The sequence below is a fragment of the Leguminivora glycinivorella genome, chromosome 18 (genome assembly GCF_023078275.1).
Source record: "Leguminivora glycinivorella isolate SPB_JAAS2020 chromosome 18, LegGlyc_1.1, whole genome shotgun sequence".
Taxonomy (NCBI): Eukaryota; Metazoa; Arthropoda; class Insecta; order Lepidoptera; family Tortricidae; genus Leguminivora; species Leguminivora glycinivorella.
Genome location: NC_062988.1, coordinates 1,063,663 through 1,078,228, shown reverse-complemented (window position 1 = coordinate 1,078,228; position 14,566 = coordinate 1,063,663). Strand labels below are relative to the sequence as shown.

Here is a 14,566-nt window from a genome sequence, read left to right as displayed (position 1 = left end):
TTGGGAATTTTAGTTAAATATACCTCTACAAGTGATCATGTCACAATGGTCAAGTGTGTATAGTCACGTTTCGTTTTCTTTCAACCCCTTATTTGCCAAGAGTGGCACTGAAACTTGAGTAGTTTCATGTGCTCTGCCTACCCCTTCATGGGATACAGGCGTGATTGTATGTATGTATGTACAAGTGTTATTAAGTAGATTAATCGAAAAAAAATTGTCCAGAACAACTCAGTCAAAAAAATTTTCAATTTTTTTTAAAAAATCGAGGTTCCGCTCTCGACTCTTTCCTCCTTCAAAACTTAATCAATCTGAACGAAATTTGAGAATCTGAATAACAATGAAATAATCTATGTCGGACCGTTTAGTTTTTTTTGGTTAATTGTTACCAATCTTGAGTATCACACCTTTTTTTGCGCCACAATGAAAAAGGCCGTTTTGGAAATTTTTGATTGGCTCTAGAATCTTTAAAAAGAAATATTCTGATATCAAAAAAATCACAACGGTCCGACACAGATAAAAATAAAACCAAAAACCAGGGAGGAAATAGTCGAGAGCGTTTGTATGGAGAATTGACCCCTACCGTATCGTCTTAATTATGCTAATAGTGTGGTTGACTAACTTCACTCTTGAAGTATCCATGTCGCCTCTGAAATCAAACATCCGTAATTACTTCAATACTAATATTATAAATGGGAAAGTGTGAGTGTCTGTTTGTTTGTCCGTCCTTCACGGCAAAAATGAAGTTTGAGTTATAATTGACATAAGATTCTAGCAATGCCCTATCAGGGTGCCATGTGTTTTATAAATTTAATTGTAATTTACCACGGTTCACAATGAAGTATTCTATTATATTATATTCTAATACTTAATAAGTACTATATTCGTGAGTTTTCATAGAACTTTAAAACCCTACATAAAAGATGTCAGGACAAGTCTATCTAGTCACCCTGAAAACATTTAGTAGCAGTAGCACGATATAGCTGTTACAGTTCAGTAAATACATTGCTACCAACTTAACAAACCAATTCGCAGAGTACTCCTTCGTTTTCTGCTGCGTTCATTGGCGACGCGTCGAATAGCATTCAAAAGAGAACTCGATTCAACTCGGCTCGAACATCAGGCTTCAAAGAACCATACCATAGACAGATGTTTTCAAAAATTCAAAATGATAGGCGGTCCTAGATAACTAAGATGACTGAAAGTAGGTATTTGTTGAATTTATAATTTTCTTTCAAAATAAGTCGTGTTTTAATTTCAAAAAATGCTCGTCGCTTTATTAACAATTTTCGGCTCGCCTCAAATTTTCGAACTTTTTTGACCTCTTTTAACCACCAGTTGCACTATTTGTACAGATGGTCATCTGTGAAAATGATACACGTGCGAAAAGGAAATTCGTAACTCGTGTCGATTTAAAACACTCCCTTCGGTCGTGTTTTAATTTATCGTCACTCGTTTCGAACTTCCTTTTTTACGCACTTGTATCGTAACGTACCTACTATTTCAGTACAGATGGTGTTTTTTTACGCACTAGTGCGAGAAGTGGTTCATTATATGCCAGGTCGAAACTTCGGAGGCTCATCTGTACTGAAAAACGTCGTACGATATACGTGCGAAAAGTAAATTCGTAACTCGTGTCGCTTTAAAATAATGTACTATTTCAGTACAGATTAGAGATGGGCCGAATATTCGGTAAATATTCGGTATTCGGCATATTCGGCAAGTTTTACAATGTTCGTATTCGGCCGAATAGTTCGGTTACATTGCCGAATATTTACCGAATAAACAAAGTAAATAAATAGCGTAAGTTGTTTCGTAATTCATCACATAATGACATCCTATTTCTGCATTCTAAGGAACTACCAAAGGGAGTTAAAAATACGTTAAAATATAAAATACAATAATTTTGTTTGAAAAAAAAAATAACGTACCATACCTTAAGAAACAAAAACCAAAATTTTCTTATGCACTAAATTATAGGATAATTAAGATAAATGTGTACCCATTACGCAATCATTGAAACGTTTTTAACTCTAAGTCAGGATTTAAAATATGGCTCAACCGAATATTCGGCCGAATGTTCGGTTCGGTTACAGCTGAACCGAATGTTCGGCCGAATATTCGTATTCGGCAAAGTCCGTATTCGGCCCATCTCTAGTACAGATGTTGCTTTTTTTACGCACTAGTGCGAGAAGTGGGTCATTATTTGTTAGGTCGAAACTTCAAAGGGCCATCTGTCTCTACTGAAAACGTCGTACACGAAAAGGAAATTCGTAATTCGAGTATCGCCACTCGTTCCGAACTTCCTTTTTTCCGCACATGTTTCGTAATATACTAACTAAATGCACATACTTACCCCCGTGCATTGGTAGTCATGAGTGCCATGACACTAACAAAAAAATAGAAGTGAAATTAGCGGAAAATTAAAAATGCTAAATAGTGAATTACTAAATTTACTAAAATACAGTGTATTTTACAATGTTTGCATTATTAAATAGAGTGTCCACCGGTTATATATGGTAGGCGTGTTCAGTGGATACATGTAGAACTCAACATCATAGTGTAATAATGGAAAAAATGGATCAGTTACAAATGTCCCCCAGTCGAGATTTACTCCGCTGTACCTTATAGAAATTAAACGTGCATTCAAGAAATTTAAAGATCTAAAACAATTCAATTGGAGATTCACTGCACGTGTATAAAAGATCTAGAGATTGGCTATATGCCCGACCGCATATGACCCGGCAACCTTCAAATCTAGGAACAGGGGATCGATTTTTGAGTCTCAACGCGTTCGAATTCAGAAAATTGACACTGAAAATAATAAGCAAGTCACTGTTTTCAACCGGTATTTTAGTGACAAAATCCCGTATGCGAGATTCAAAAATCGCCCCCAGGCGTCTTCTGGGCGAGCTCACTCCATCGTAGGCCACGTCTTTGCCTTTGGCTAGTCTGTGGTTAAGAGTAAGCCCATTTATAATTTAAAAAAATGGGTACGAGTAGGACTAGGGATGTCCAATAATTCTGACAAATAAATCGGCATAACATAAGAACTTACGGTAAATTCCTGAAAAATAATTGGATATATATTTTGAAATTTGAATGAAAAACTTTTTATTAGGTATATTAACTTGATTACAGAAACATACCGAATATATACAATCTTTTCCTTCACACTGCAAAAAAAAAACTTAAATATCATACTAAGTACTCGTAAAATAATCTTTACCTCTATTGTTATTTCTGTTTTTCTTTTATATGAAAGAAGTTACGATATTATTTTAATTGATACCTAAGCCTGAACCATCTCCTCCACGGGACAGGCATCTGCCTAGTGTGGAGGTCAGTTTAATTGTATACATGACTGTATTTTCTTGGAAATTAACAAATTTTATTTATTTATTTTTATAATATGTATTTAAAAGATTGATGGATTCTTACCCTGGCTAAACAATTTTTTCCTGTACACTGCAATAACAATAGAAATAATTAAGTAGTATAAATTCCCCGTCACATATATTTTATAATGTTTCTGTAAAATTATATTACGTACTACAGCAATGCACTTCTCTCCGTGGCACTAAAAAAATAGAACAGTTGGTTCTTATATCTGTTAAATTAATGAAAATGAATGCCATGAATGAGGTAGTCAAAATCATTTTTCCTTACTTGTTATGATGAAAGTAACTGTCTTCAGATAAGGTACAGCGGGACAAGTCTCGGCTGGGGGGCAGATATAACTGGCCCATTTTTACAATGTTTGCATTATTAAATAGAGTGTCCACCGGTTATATATGGTAGGCGTGTTCAGTGGATACATGTAGAACTCAACATCATAGTGTAATAATGGAAAAAATGGATTAGTTACAATTGTCCCCCAGTCAAGATTTGCCCCGCTGTACCTTACCTACAATATTTATTATTTAATTTAAAGCAAACTAGCTTTTCGGTGAAAACATCGTGACGTGACTGCATTCAAGAAATTCAAAGGTAGGTAAATATGTGCACTTGTGCAGTCTCCAATCCGCATTGGGCTAGCGTGGGGACTGTAGCCCGAACCCTCATGCGTGAGAGGTCTGCCCAACAGTGGGACGTGGATACTAGTGTAGAAGCTCGATAATTATTATGTCTTTCCCATGACGGAACAATGGTGTTCCGGACCTTTGGGAGGCGTGCGCGGGGCCGAAGCCAACGCATATAGGCCCTTTTGACACTTCAATGAAATGTAAGGAGTACACCGAGTGGCAATAATTATTATTATTATAAACCAAATGTGAGAGCAGACCTAAATTATTAAACACATTGAATTATTTTTGCAGAATGGAGGGTTCTTTTTACTTACTTTGGCGATACAGCTGCTCCCTATGCACTGTTAGAATATTACCAATTTAGTGGAAATTCGAGGTAACAAACTAAGTATACGTGGGAGCCAATAATTGGGAAGATTTGAACCCAAAGATTCTGTAGCCTATTTTTAGGGTTCCGTAGTCAACTAGGAACCCTTATAGTTTCGCCATGTCTGTCTGTCCGTCCGTCCGTCCGTCCGTCCGTCCGTCCGTCCGTCCGTCCGTCCGTCCGTCCGTCCGTCCGCGGATAATCTCAGTAACCGTAAGCACTAGAAAGCTGAAATTTGGTACCAATATGTATATCAATCACGCCAACAAAGTGCAAAAATAAAAAATGGAAAAAAATGTTTTATTAGGGTACCCCCCTTACATGTAAAGTGAGGGCTGATATTTTTTTTCATTCCAACCCCAACGTGTGATATATTGTTGGATAGGTATTTAAAAATGAATAAGGGTTTACTAAGATCGTTTTTTCATAATATTAATATTTTCGGAAATAATCGCTCCTAAAGGAAAAAAAAGTGCGTCCCCCCCCCTCTAACTTTTGAACCACATGTTTAAAAAATATGAAAAAATTCACAAAAGTAGAACTTTATAAAGACTTTCTAGGAAAATTGTTTTGAACTTGATAGGTTCAGTAGTTTTTGAGAAAAATACGGAAAACTACGGAACCCTACACTGAGCGTGGCCCGACACGCTCTTGGCCGGTTTTTTTTTATTATTATAAATGGGCTTACTCTTGGCCACAGACTAGCCAAAGGCAAAGACGTGGCCTACGATGGAGTGAGCTCGCCCAGAAGATGCCTGTTCACTCTTCTATAGCCTATTCATAGTAAATAGGGTTATATAATAAATAGTCCAGAAACTGAATTAATTAATTATGTAAAACAAATCACAGGTTAAACAGTCTCAAGTCTAACACACCTACTTTTACACGCAGAAGCACTAACTGTATGATTGATGACCAATTTTTCTGATTTTTTTATCGGACTACAAACGAACCTGCGACCATTGGACCGTAGGTCCAATCGCTTTTGCTTATAAAATTGTAACGCTCGCATACGCTTGCTAAAAATAGTTTTTCTATAAAGTAGCATTAATCTTTACCTCGGCTTTACATCTATCTGCAGTACACTGCGAATGTTTTAAATTTTTAATTATTGGATAAGGTGACGCATCGTTAAAAAAGAAAATACGCATAAGCTTAACAAATTAGGGCATTTCCAGAATTTGGGACTCCTCAATTAGCGCAAGTTGTTGCAACAAAAATTAACTCGCTGTCAATTTGTGACGACAATTAAGCACAAAATAAGTCTAAAAATTTACTTTTTTAACATTCTGGATGTAGATTATCGCTTAAAGTTTATGTAATTAACACAAGAACAATATTTCTATAAAAATTTCATGCTTAATTATCGTCACAAAACTGACAGTGAGTTAATTTTTGTTAACAACTTACGCTGATTGAGGGGTCCCAAATCCTGAAAATGCCTATTAATCAAACGTACACCGATACTGATAGATGTCAAGGAATACCAAATAATTTACTAAATGTGCTCCTTTTAATATCCTTTCAATTATTATTTATGCTCCTTGTGAAATATATTTTTTTATGTAGATAAATATTTGGTTTAGACATTACAAATTGTAATAACTGTGGATTTCAACAGTTCGCCAAATGGATGGACGCAAACTAAACGCTTGATAGAAACTAGCACACACTCTACAGGATGTAAACCGAATACGGGCGAATCTCTTAACGGTAGTGAAAATAACACATAAGAAATGTAATTAGATAAATTTTACTTAAAACTGGAATAAAAATTTTAACCCTACAAAATAAGTCAGCCCGCACTGCAATGCAAACACACTCGCATTAAGCGCTCGTTGACAGTTGTCATTGACCGTCATCGCTACCATGTTTACAGTACGTTGCTGCGGGGAAAAATTTCGAAAATTCATTATGGGGTGAAAATTAAGAGTAACTCAAAAATAAAAATACCTCTCAATCAATGGAAACACTAATGAATGCCTAGTTTCATTTATCGCCCGTATTACGTTTACACGCTGTATAGGTAGTAGTCTCTACCGACTGTTAAGAAGGGATTCTCGCTAGATATGTATGTTGATAGAAGAAAATGCTTCATAGAGGTAATCGACATCGTGTCGTTATTGAGCTTTTTCTTTGCCACTTTTATGAAATGTAATATTTTTGAAAAAAAATTGCTATTTCTACTCAGAATCACTAGCTTTTTCAATCCTAGTAGTTACAAAAATTGTCCCATACGATATTTTTCTTATTTTGTTACCATTTTCCGTACATGTTGTACGGGTAACAAAAAAGGAAAGTAACAAAAATGTATGGAAATTCTAGGATACTTATTGTCTCCCAGTGAGATTGAAAGTACTCGTAATTCTGAGTACAATTGACCTAAAACTCCCTAAAAAAATCAAAATAAAAAAATGGCAAAAAAAGAAATGCTCTATTATCACTTGATTAGCTAATATTCTAATTCACGTACAACTATACGCTTAAAGGAGTTAATATATTTTGGTACTCGTATGTACATAAATAAATAGGTACACAATTCAGAAATGAGTAGAGAGATCGTTACCTCAACTTCGCACTTTATACCGGTGCACTAAAAACAAATAAATGCATGGTACCAGAAATACAAAGTGTATATATAAAAATAGTGGTACAAAAGTCTAAGGTGCGGCCTAAGGAATTTCCCTCCTATGTTATTTAGTTGTAATCAAAAATGATTGTTTGTCAATAGTCATATTGACATTTTGCAAAAGAATACATAGAAAAATCACGTCCGGACGGTATTGTACTTTTTATATATAATTATGTACCTATAATAAATATCTATCTACCCAGGGGATGATTTTTATTCGCAACTTTTCACGATTCACTAGTTATGTTTACAAAAATCTTTCATTTCATATGTATACGATGAATACTTACTGAAAAGTGAAAAAAAGCGTTATTGTACAAAATAAATTACTAAACAAAGCGTTCTTTTTTGTATTTTCCGCACGCGATTTTTCTAAAGGGACATTTTGGTGGAATGCACCTTTTGCATTTTATTTATACTTACGTACTTTAAGGTGACATTTTTCTTTTTCAGACTGGCACTGTAACAGTAATAACATTATTCATAGTTTTGTCCTTGTGAAGTTTAAAACTAAACACAAATTATTCCATTAATAAACATTTTATTTGAAGGTGAGGGAACAGAAAATTTATTAAAAATGCATTAATTTTTTATCTTGTACGTTTATTTTACTAATAAAATCTGTAGGTAGGTACTCTACTCTGTATAATGAATCTTTTGGGCAATATGATAGCGTCTAGAAGGTCAGGCTCAAGATCCTCCTCCTCCCAGATGATTTCGTACTTCAGAACAGACGGAATCTTGGCATCTTTTCTACTGTGTATAATGTATTGTATGTACAAATTTAACTTACCTCTGACCGGCACATATTTCCATTGCACTACAATATGGTAGGTAACACCAAAGAATCGAGTTATGAAATAGTATTTTATTTGTTATTATTTATTTATACGGTATGTCAATTATTAGTTATATTAAATAAAAAGTAAAATACCTAAGGTAACGGACCCAATCATGGACAGTTTAATATACAATTTTGCCTATTTTTGATATTTCACTGATACATGTAAAAATTCTACCGCTAAGTGTGGTAAAACTTGAATGTCCTAACCTTCTTTTACATTTCAAGCGTATTGCAGAATAGATATTGTTATTTGTTTCCTCGTAGTTAGCAAATTAAAAAGAAGTGTTTTTTTCTCCAATCATGGACGGCAGTTCTCCAGTAATGGATCCCCTATTATGGACAGTGAAATAAGTTTAAAATTTTACTTTTAAAGCCAACTGATACTCAATAAGTCAATTTTATATACCCCAAATAAAATTAGTTTGAGTTAGTTTAACATAGGATTGATTCTTGTAAATTTTGGTTTCGTAAATTGTTCCTTGTCCATCATAGAAGGTACGCAGTTTTCCGGGTCCAGTTATGGACACTCGCAAAATACATACATACTTACAAAGCATTGTTATTGCGTCCGTGGCCCACAAATGGTCTCGCCGGAAGACCAGCGCTATTGCTAACAAGCGCCAACCCAAGCGCTGGCCTTATGGTTAGCAATATATTGCTAACCATAAGGTCAGCGCTGGTCTACGCAATAACACTATATCTTTCTTTATATCTTTGGAGTAACAAACTAGTACGTTTTGTACCTTATCTCATGGTTAATGCAGTAAGTAAAACTCATTCAAGTTTACACCGAGTATTATTTTTTATTATTTTATACATGAACTTTACTCTCTTAGCGACATTACTAAGAATTCGTCTTGATATTTTTTTCAGTACACTGATGACTTTTAACTTGCCGTCAAATCCTTCAGAAATAACCGAATTAAATGAAACTTCAAAATTAAGCAACTCGACTCTTGTTTATGGTACAATGCCGTCTGTTTTTAGAAACTAATTCTAGATACTTATTTTTACGGATTTGAGTTTTTTTTTTTGTCCATAATCGCATCACAGTCCATTATGGGGTATTTTACTGTATGATTTACGTGTGCATTTGTGCAATAACTTCAAATTATTAAAAAAGTTTATTACTTACTTCGTAATCGCAATGCTTTTTTCGTTCCTATAAAAGTAAAGACATAATATTTACTTTAACAAGGGATAAAAATAAATGGTTCTTGAGATAGAGCTCTGTTATTTCTATATCATATTTTAGTACCTACCTAATAGATTTTCTAGAGTTTTTACACATTATTAAAACTTTAGTATTAATGCAGTTTTACAATTAAATTGTTTTAAATAAACAGGTAAATAAATGAGTCCCTGATTTTAAATGACAAAAAATCATGGATGGTATAATTTATATTAAAACATTTAAAACCTTAAATTATTCCCAACTGTAGATACCTGTTTATTCTAATATTTTACTTAAAATATGTCAAATACATACCATATTACATTCGTTCATGGGGCAGGTTAGTAGTTTCTATAAAATATATTAAAAAAACGTCGCTTTTATAAGGACCGTATTTCCACCAAATTGCGATTATATATTTATAAACAATTTTATGCTAATTTCAGGTAGGTATTAAAATTGTAAAAAATAATGTACAAATCCACTCTTTTAATTTTTTGATAAAAAAAACGTTCAAGTCTAAGGAATACTACCAATGACTTTCTAGAGTTAAAATTAGTCTACAAATAGCCCTAAGGGCCTATTTACACGGTGCGAGAACACGTGTGCGAGTTTATTACATAGCGATTTTTGATTGGTGTGCTGAATTGTATTATAGTCTCTAGCTCAGGGGTTATCAAAGTGTGGGACGCAGAAACATTATAAGGGGGGTGTGAGGCCGTGGGACGCGTGGACGTGGAATCATGGTCAGTAGAGCATTTCTTTTTTTTTTGCCACTTTTATGAAGTGTGATATTTTTGAAAAAAATACGCTATTTCTACTCAGAATTACTAGCCTTTTCAATCCTAGTAGTTAAAAAATTGTCCCATACGATTTTTTCTTATTTTGTTACCATTTTCCGTACATGTTGTGTGGGATAACAAAAGAGGAAAGTAACAAAAATGTATGGAAATTCTGGGACACTTTTTGTCTCCCAGTGAGATTGAAAGTACTCGTGATTCGTACAATTGACCTAAAATTTCCTAAAACAATAAAAAAAAATATTGGCAAAAAAAAAAGAAATGCTCAGTAATGTGTGATGTGTCCACTTGTCACGGTTTGGAGGGAGGGGGCGCGTAGAAATGTTCTTTTTGGCACAGGGAGGCGTATTTGAAAAAGTTTGGGAAACCCTGCAGTCTATTTAGTAGCTAGTAGGTAGTCCGCAATGTACGAGTGACTAAAGTGGTATGCGAGTTCGTTATTATGATTATAACTTATTCTATTAGATTTTATAAGTCCATCCATAGGTAAAAGTATTACTATTCCCGAGATTCTATATTTCCGAGCTCATATAACCCGGCAACCTTCAAATCAAGAGTGAACAGGCATCTTATGGGCGAGCTCACTCCATCGTAGGCCACGTCTTTGCCTTTGGCTAGTCTGTGGTCAAGAGTAAGCCCATTTATTAAAAAAAAAAGTATTACTAGAAAGACTCGTGAACATACCTCACTGCACGGTCTTACTTCCTTTTTCTCGCACTGAAAATAATTGATAAAATATTTAACTAGATGTGTAGTAGATTGTGTCACAAGGGAGCAAAATTAACATATTTAGCTACTTTAAGGCGGGCTCAGGGGTTAAAGTGATTTTGCTACCTTGCGTGAAAATATTATGATTTAAAATATTATTTAAACTTTAAATATGCAAAAAAAATAGTGTCATAGAACTGAAAAGTGTCACTTTTGTTCCCTCCTAGCTAGGATAAAATGTCAGTTTGCTTCCCTCGTAGCGAGGAAGAAAAAGCCCGTTTCCGAAATGGGGACGTATTTTTTTTTTGTGGTTTTTGATTTTTTGGTAATTAGTCATGAATATAGAATATATTATAGAAATACATACATACATACATATAATCACGCCTGTATCCCATAAAGGGGTAGGCAGAGCACATGAACTACTAAGTTTCAGTGCCGCTCTTAGCAAAAAGGGGTTGAAAGAAATCCAAATTGTGACATTGCAGTGACAGGTTGCCAGCCTCTCGCCTGCGCCACAATTTAACCCATATCCCACAGTTGACTTCTACGACACCCACAAGAAGAAAGGGGGTGGTGAAATTCTTAACCCGTCACCACACTAATATAGAAATAAGTAATAAAAATAATGCATAAAATATCTTACCGTAGACTTGCAGAAACCCTCATCCTAAAATAAATATTTTAAACGTTGGTAGGTGTTCAGTGTTCGGTTAGCATCAAAATGAATAATAAATTGATATAAATAGTATTAAACATTTTTTTTTAATTTCCAAACACAATTGTATCAAAGTTAATTTACCATATAATAATAATAAAAAAAAACAGAAAACATCCACAACAACAATCAATCAAACAACCCCCCACGAGTCATTCCAGGTGCAAAGGTTCCCAAGACGCTAGCTGCATTTCCGCACTGGACCGCGATCGATAACCTCTGCACCAGGAATGACCCTGAGCGGGGATCGAGCCCCCTCTCCCTCAGCCGACTCCCGAGCTCCAAAAAGAAAGCCCGAGCCTCCCAGCACCAACACCCAGTGGTCTCCACCTCGTGTTTTTTTTAAAACGTAAAATTATGAATAAACAAGAAACTTTACCGCCTTCATGTTTGTTGGTGTTGTGCCCTAAAGTTTTAAAACGAAAAAATGACGACTTATTGCGGAAATGTATTTACGCAGATTCAGCCTACCTATAAATATTTAAAGACCAACTGAAATATGGATAATTCAACTCTAAATAGTCGCTTTCCGGTAAAGAAAAACATCGTGAAGAAACCAGACTAATTCCAATACGGCCTAGTTACCCTACGGGTTGGAAGGTCAGAACGGCAGTCGCTTTCGCAAAAGTAGTGCCTACGACAAATCTTAGGATTAGTTGTATCATCTCCTATGAGCCGTGGCAAATACCGGGATAAAGCAAAGAGGATGATGGAAACTCACTCGTGTTTTTCTTTGTGGCGGTGGTCTCTTTGTGGTACGCTGTGGATTAAATACAATATATTGTATAAATTATTAATAAAATCACTGCTTTTGCGAAGTTATAACTTAAATATAGTATATTTTCATGTTATGTGTGGTGACGTGAAATAAAATGATAGGGATTTAGCCGATTTAGTATAATAATATGTAATGTATGATGTAAAAGTACTTACCCACTGAAATAAGTGATTTAAATAATCGTAAATTAAGTAATATGTTTATATATTGTAATATTTAGCCACTTTATTTTAACTTTACTTTACTAAACGTATAAAGAGTGTACCTACATAGGTATGTACAACATATATGTTTTTTTGGAGAAAACGGAAAAACTAATTTGCTACGTAAAACACCCTGTTTATGTGATTATTAAATGAAAACTCATTGAACAGAGCTATATACATATGTAGATGTTATGACATATATATGTTTATCAGTATCAGTTACATGAAAAGATTTCTGATGGTTCTAATTTAGGACCTTATATACATATGTAGATGTTATTATATATTTTTATCAGTACAGTACTGATGGTGCTTTTTGCACTAGTTTGCGCAAAGTAGTCAATTTCTTGTCAGGTCGAAAAAGAGGCCTATCTGTATTGAAAAACGTCATACAATCGGTACGATACATGTGCGAAGAGGAAATTCGTAACTCGTGTCGACTCCCTTTGGTCGTGTTTTAATTTCTCGCCAGTCGTTTCGAACTTCCTCTTTTCCGCACTTGTGCTATTTCATGCTTATTGTAGGCGTTATACGAACCCATTCTGGAAACTAAATGAATAAAAAACAATTAGACTAGACCAAATTTTATAATTTAGTTGGGCTAATTGTGCTTACTGCTTTAGTAAGGAAATAATTTTACTGCATTTTCGTTAGTCAATTCAAACATTTTTTAAGTTGCTTCATTTCTATACAATGTCAACAACTCCTTTAAGTATTTACAAATTCTACATTCCTTTGATGCCTCTTTAAATCATAAAATAAAATTAAGGAATTTTTTGAATTTTGTATAACTAGCTTTATTAATAGTGTGTGAACCTGCTTTCAAAATCTATATTATTTATAGTCATGGTACTCATGGTTCATTAATATTTCTTGTATGTGGGGTAGCTTTTGCACATTGTAATTTTTCCTCAGTCACCGTTGACCACGAATGCTGTAAATTAGTGTTCGAAACGTCTGGATTAGTTGTAAATTCATTATACGCGATATAATCCGTTTCCATAGTTCTATTTCATGAGTAACTATCGCGATAACCGAAGTCAATATTATGCCTCCTTAAATGTTAATTTTCATGACAATTTGAGGTTTATAATATTCTCCTAACATATTGCTTTGAGGTCCAAAGTAATGATTGTACTATATGGACAAATTCAATGTGCTTAACTTTTTATATAGTATTTTGTGTAAGATTATACTTACGTCTCCCAGTTTTTTCTGATACTGTAGGTAAGAAACGATTATTTCACTTATCAGGATTTCGTATAAAATATTTCCTATTAAATACTTATAATGTATACTTGGGAGAGTCTGTGTCATGACAGTGATGACAGATTTGTGTATGTGATAAGTACATAATTTTAAACGTATCTTACATAAACGAAGAATAGATACTTACATAGTCTTCAGGAATTATATAGTATGCATCGTTATGAAATCCTGCCTTAAAAAATATTACAACATTTGGTAAATATGTAAACACTTCTCGCGTCAAAAGATAGTAAATAAACAATTTGTTTACATACATTTATTACGACGATCTGGAATTGTTATTTTACCATTAAATACCGAGTTTTGCGATAAGAGGAAAACGAGCAGGGCGGTCGTCTGATGATAAGCGCTTGCTGTCACCCATGAAAACTGCATTTAAAAAAATTAGGACCGGCAATTAGCGTTTAGAAAAAGTTAACTCGCTGTCAGTTTTGTAACGAAAATTAAGCATAAAATCTGTCTAATAATCTACTTTTTTTCACATTCTCAATATCGCTTCTAGAATATAGATTACATAATTAACACAAAAACAATATTTTTATGGCTATGGGATATGGGTTAAATTGTGGCGTAGGCGAGAGGCTGGCAACCTGTCACTGCAATGTCACAGTTTCGTTTTCTTTCAACCCCTTATTTGCCAAGAGTGGCACTGAAGCTTTAGTAGTTTCATGTGTTCTGCCTACCCCTTTATGGGATACAGGCGTGATTGTATGTATGTATGTATTTTTATAGAAATTTCATTAATTGCTTTATTAACGTTACAAAACTGAGAGCGAGTTAACTTTTCGTCAACAACTGACGCTACTTGTGGGTCCCAATTTTTGAAAATGCCCCTTTTAACGATTATTAATTACGATTAAATCCCTTTAAGTCCTTAAAGTTATGAGCGCAAATCGTGTTCTTTATCAAATTCTGAATTTTATCTTATTTATCGACGGTTGATTTTACACTCAGAGTACCTACTCAGACTAGGTATGACTCTATTACCGTAGCTAATGACGTTACCGCGAACAGTGGGCATCTCGCTTCCATCTTTGCTGTAAAA

General features: G+C 34.4%; 1 protein-coding gene across 1 annotated transcript; it reads right to left on the bottom strand.

The window, feature by feature from the left end:
- Window positions 1-598: 598 nt before the first annotated feature.
- LOC125236091 lies at window positions 599-14,541 on the bottom strand. Its single transcript, XM_048142786.1, has 19 exons — window positions 14,509-14,541; window positions 13,776-13,790; window positions 13,649-13,693; window positions 13,453-13,473; window positions 12,790-12,801; window positions 12,202-12,204; window positions 11,990-12,028; window positions 11,648-11,674; window positions 11,197-11,220; window positions 10,527-10,559; window positions 9,358-9,393; window positions 9,004-9,030; window positions 7,818-7,844; window positions 7,452-7,484; window positions 6,959-6,985; window positions 5,451-5,477; window positions 4,340-4,366; window positions 3,551-3,577; window positions 599-646 (listed from the first exon to the last, which is right to left on the bottom strand). The coding sequence occupies exons 8-19, from the start codon at window positions 11,654-11,656 to the stop codon at window positions 599-601; spliced, it is 345 nt and encodes a 114-aa protein (XP_047998743.1). The 5' UTR covers window positions 11,657-11,674; window positions 11,990-12,028; window positions 12,202-12,204; window positions 12,790-12,801; window positions 13,453-13,473; window positions 13,649-13,693; window positions 13,776-13,790; window positions 14,509-14,541.
- Between the last annotated feature and the right edge of the window lie 25 nt (window positions 14,542-14,566).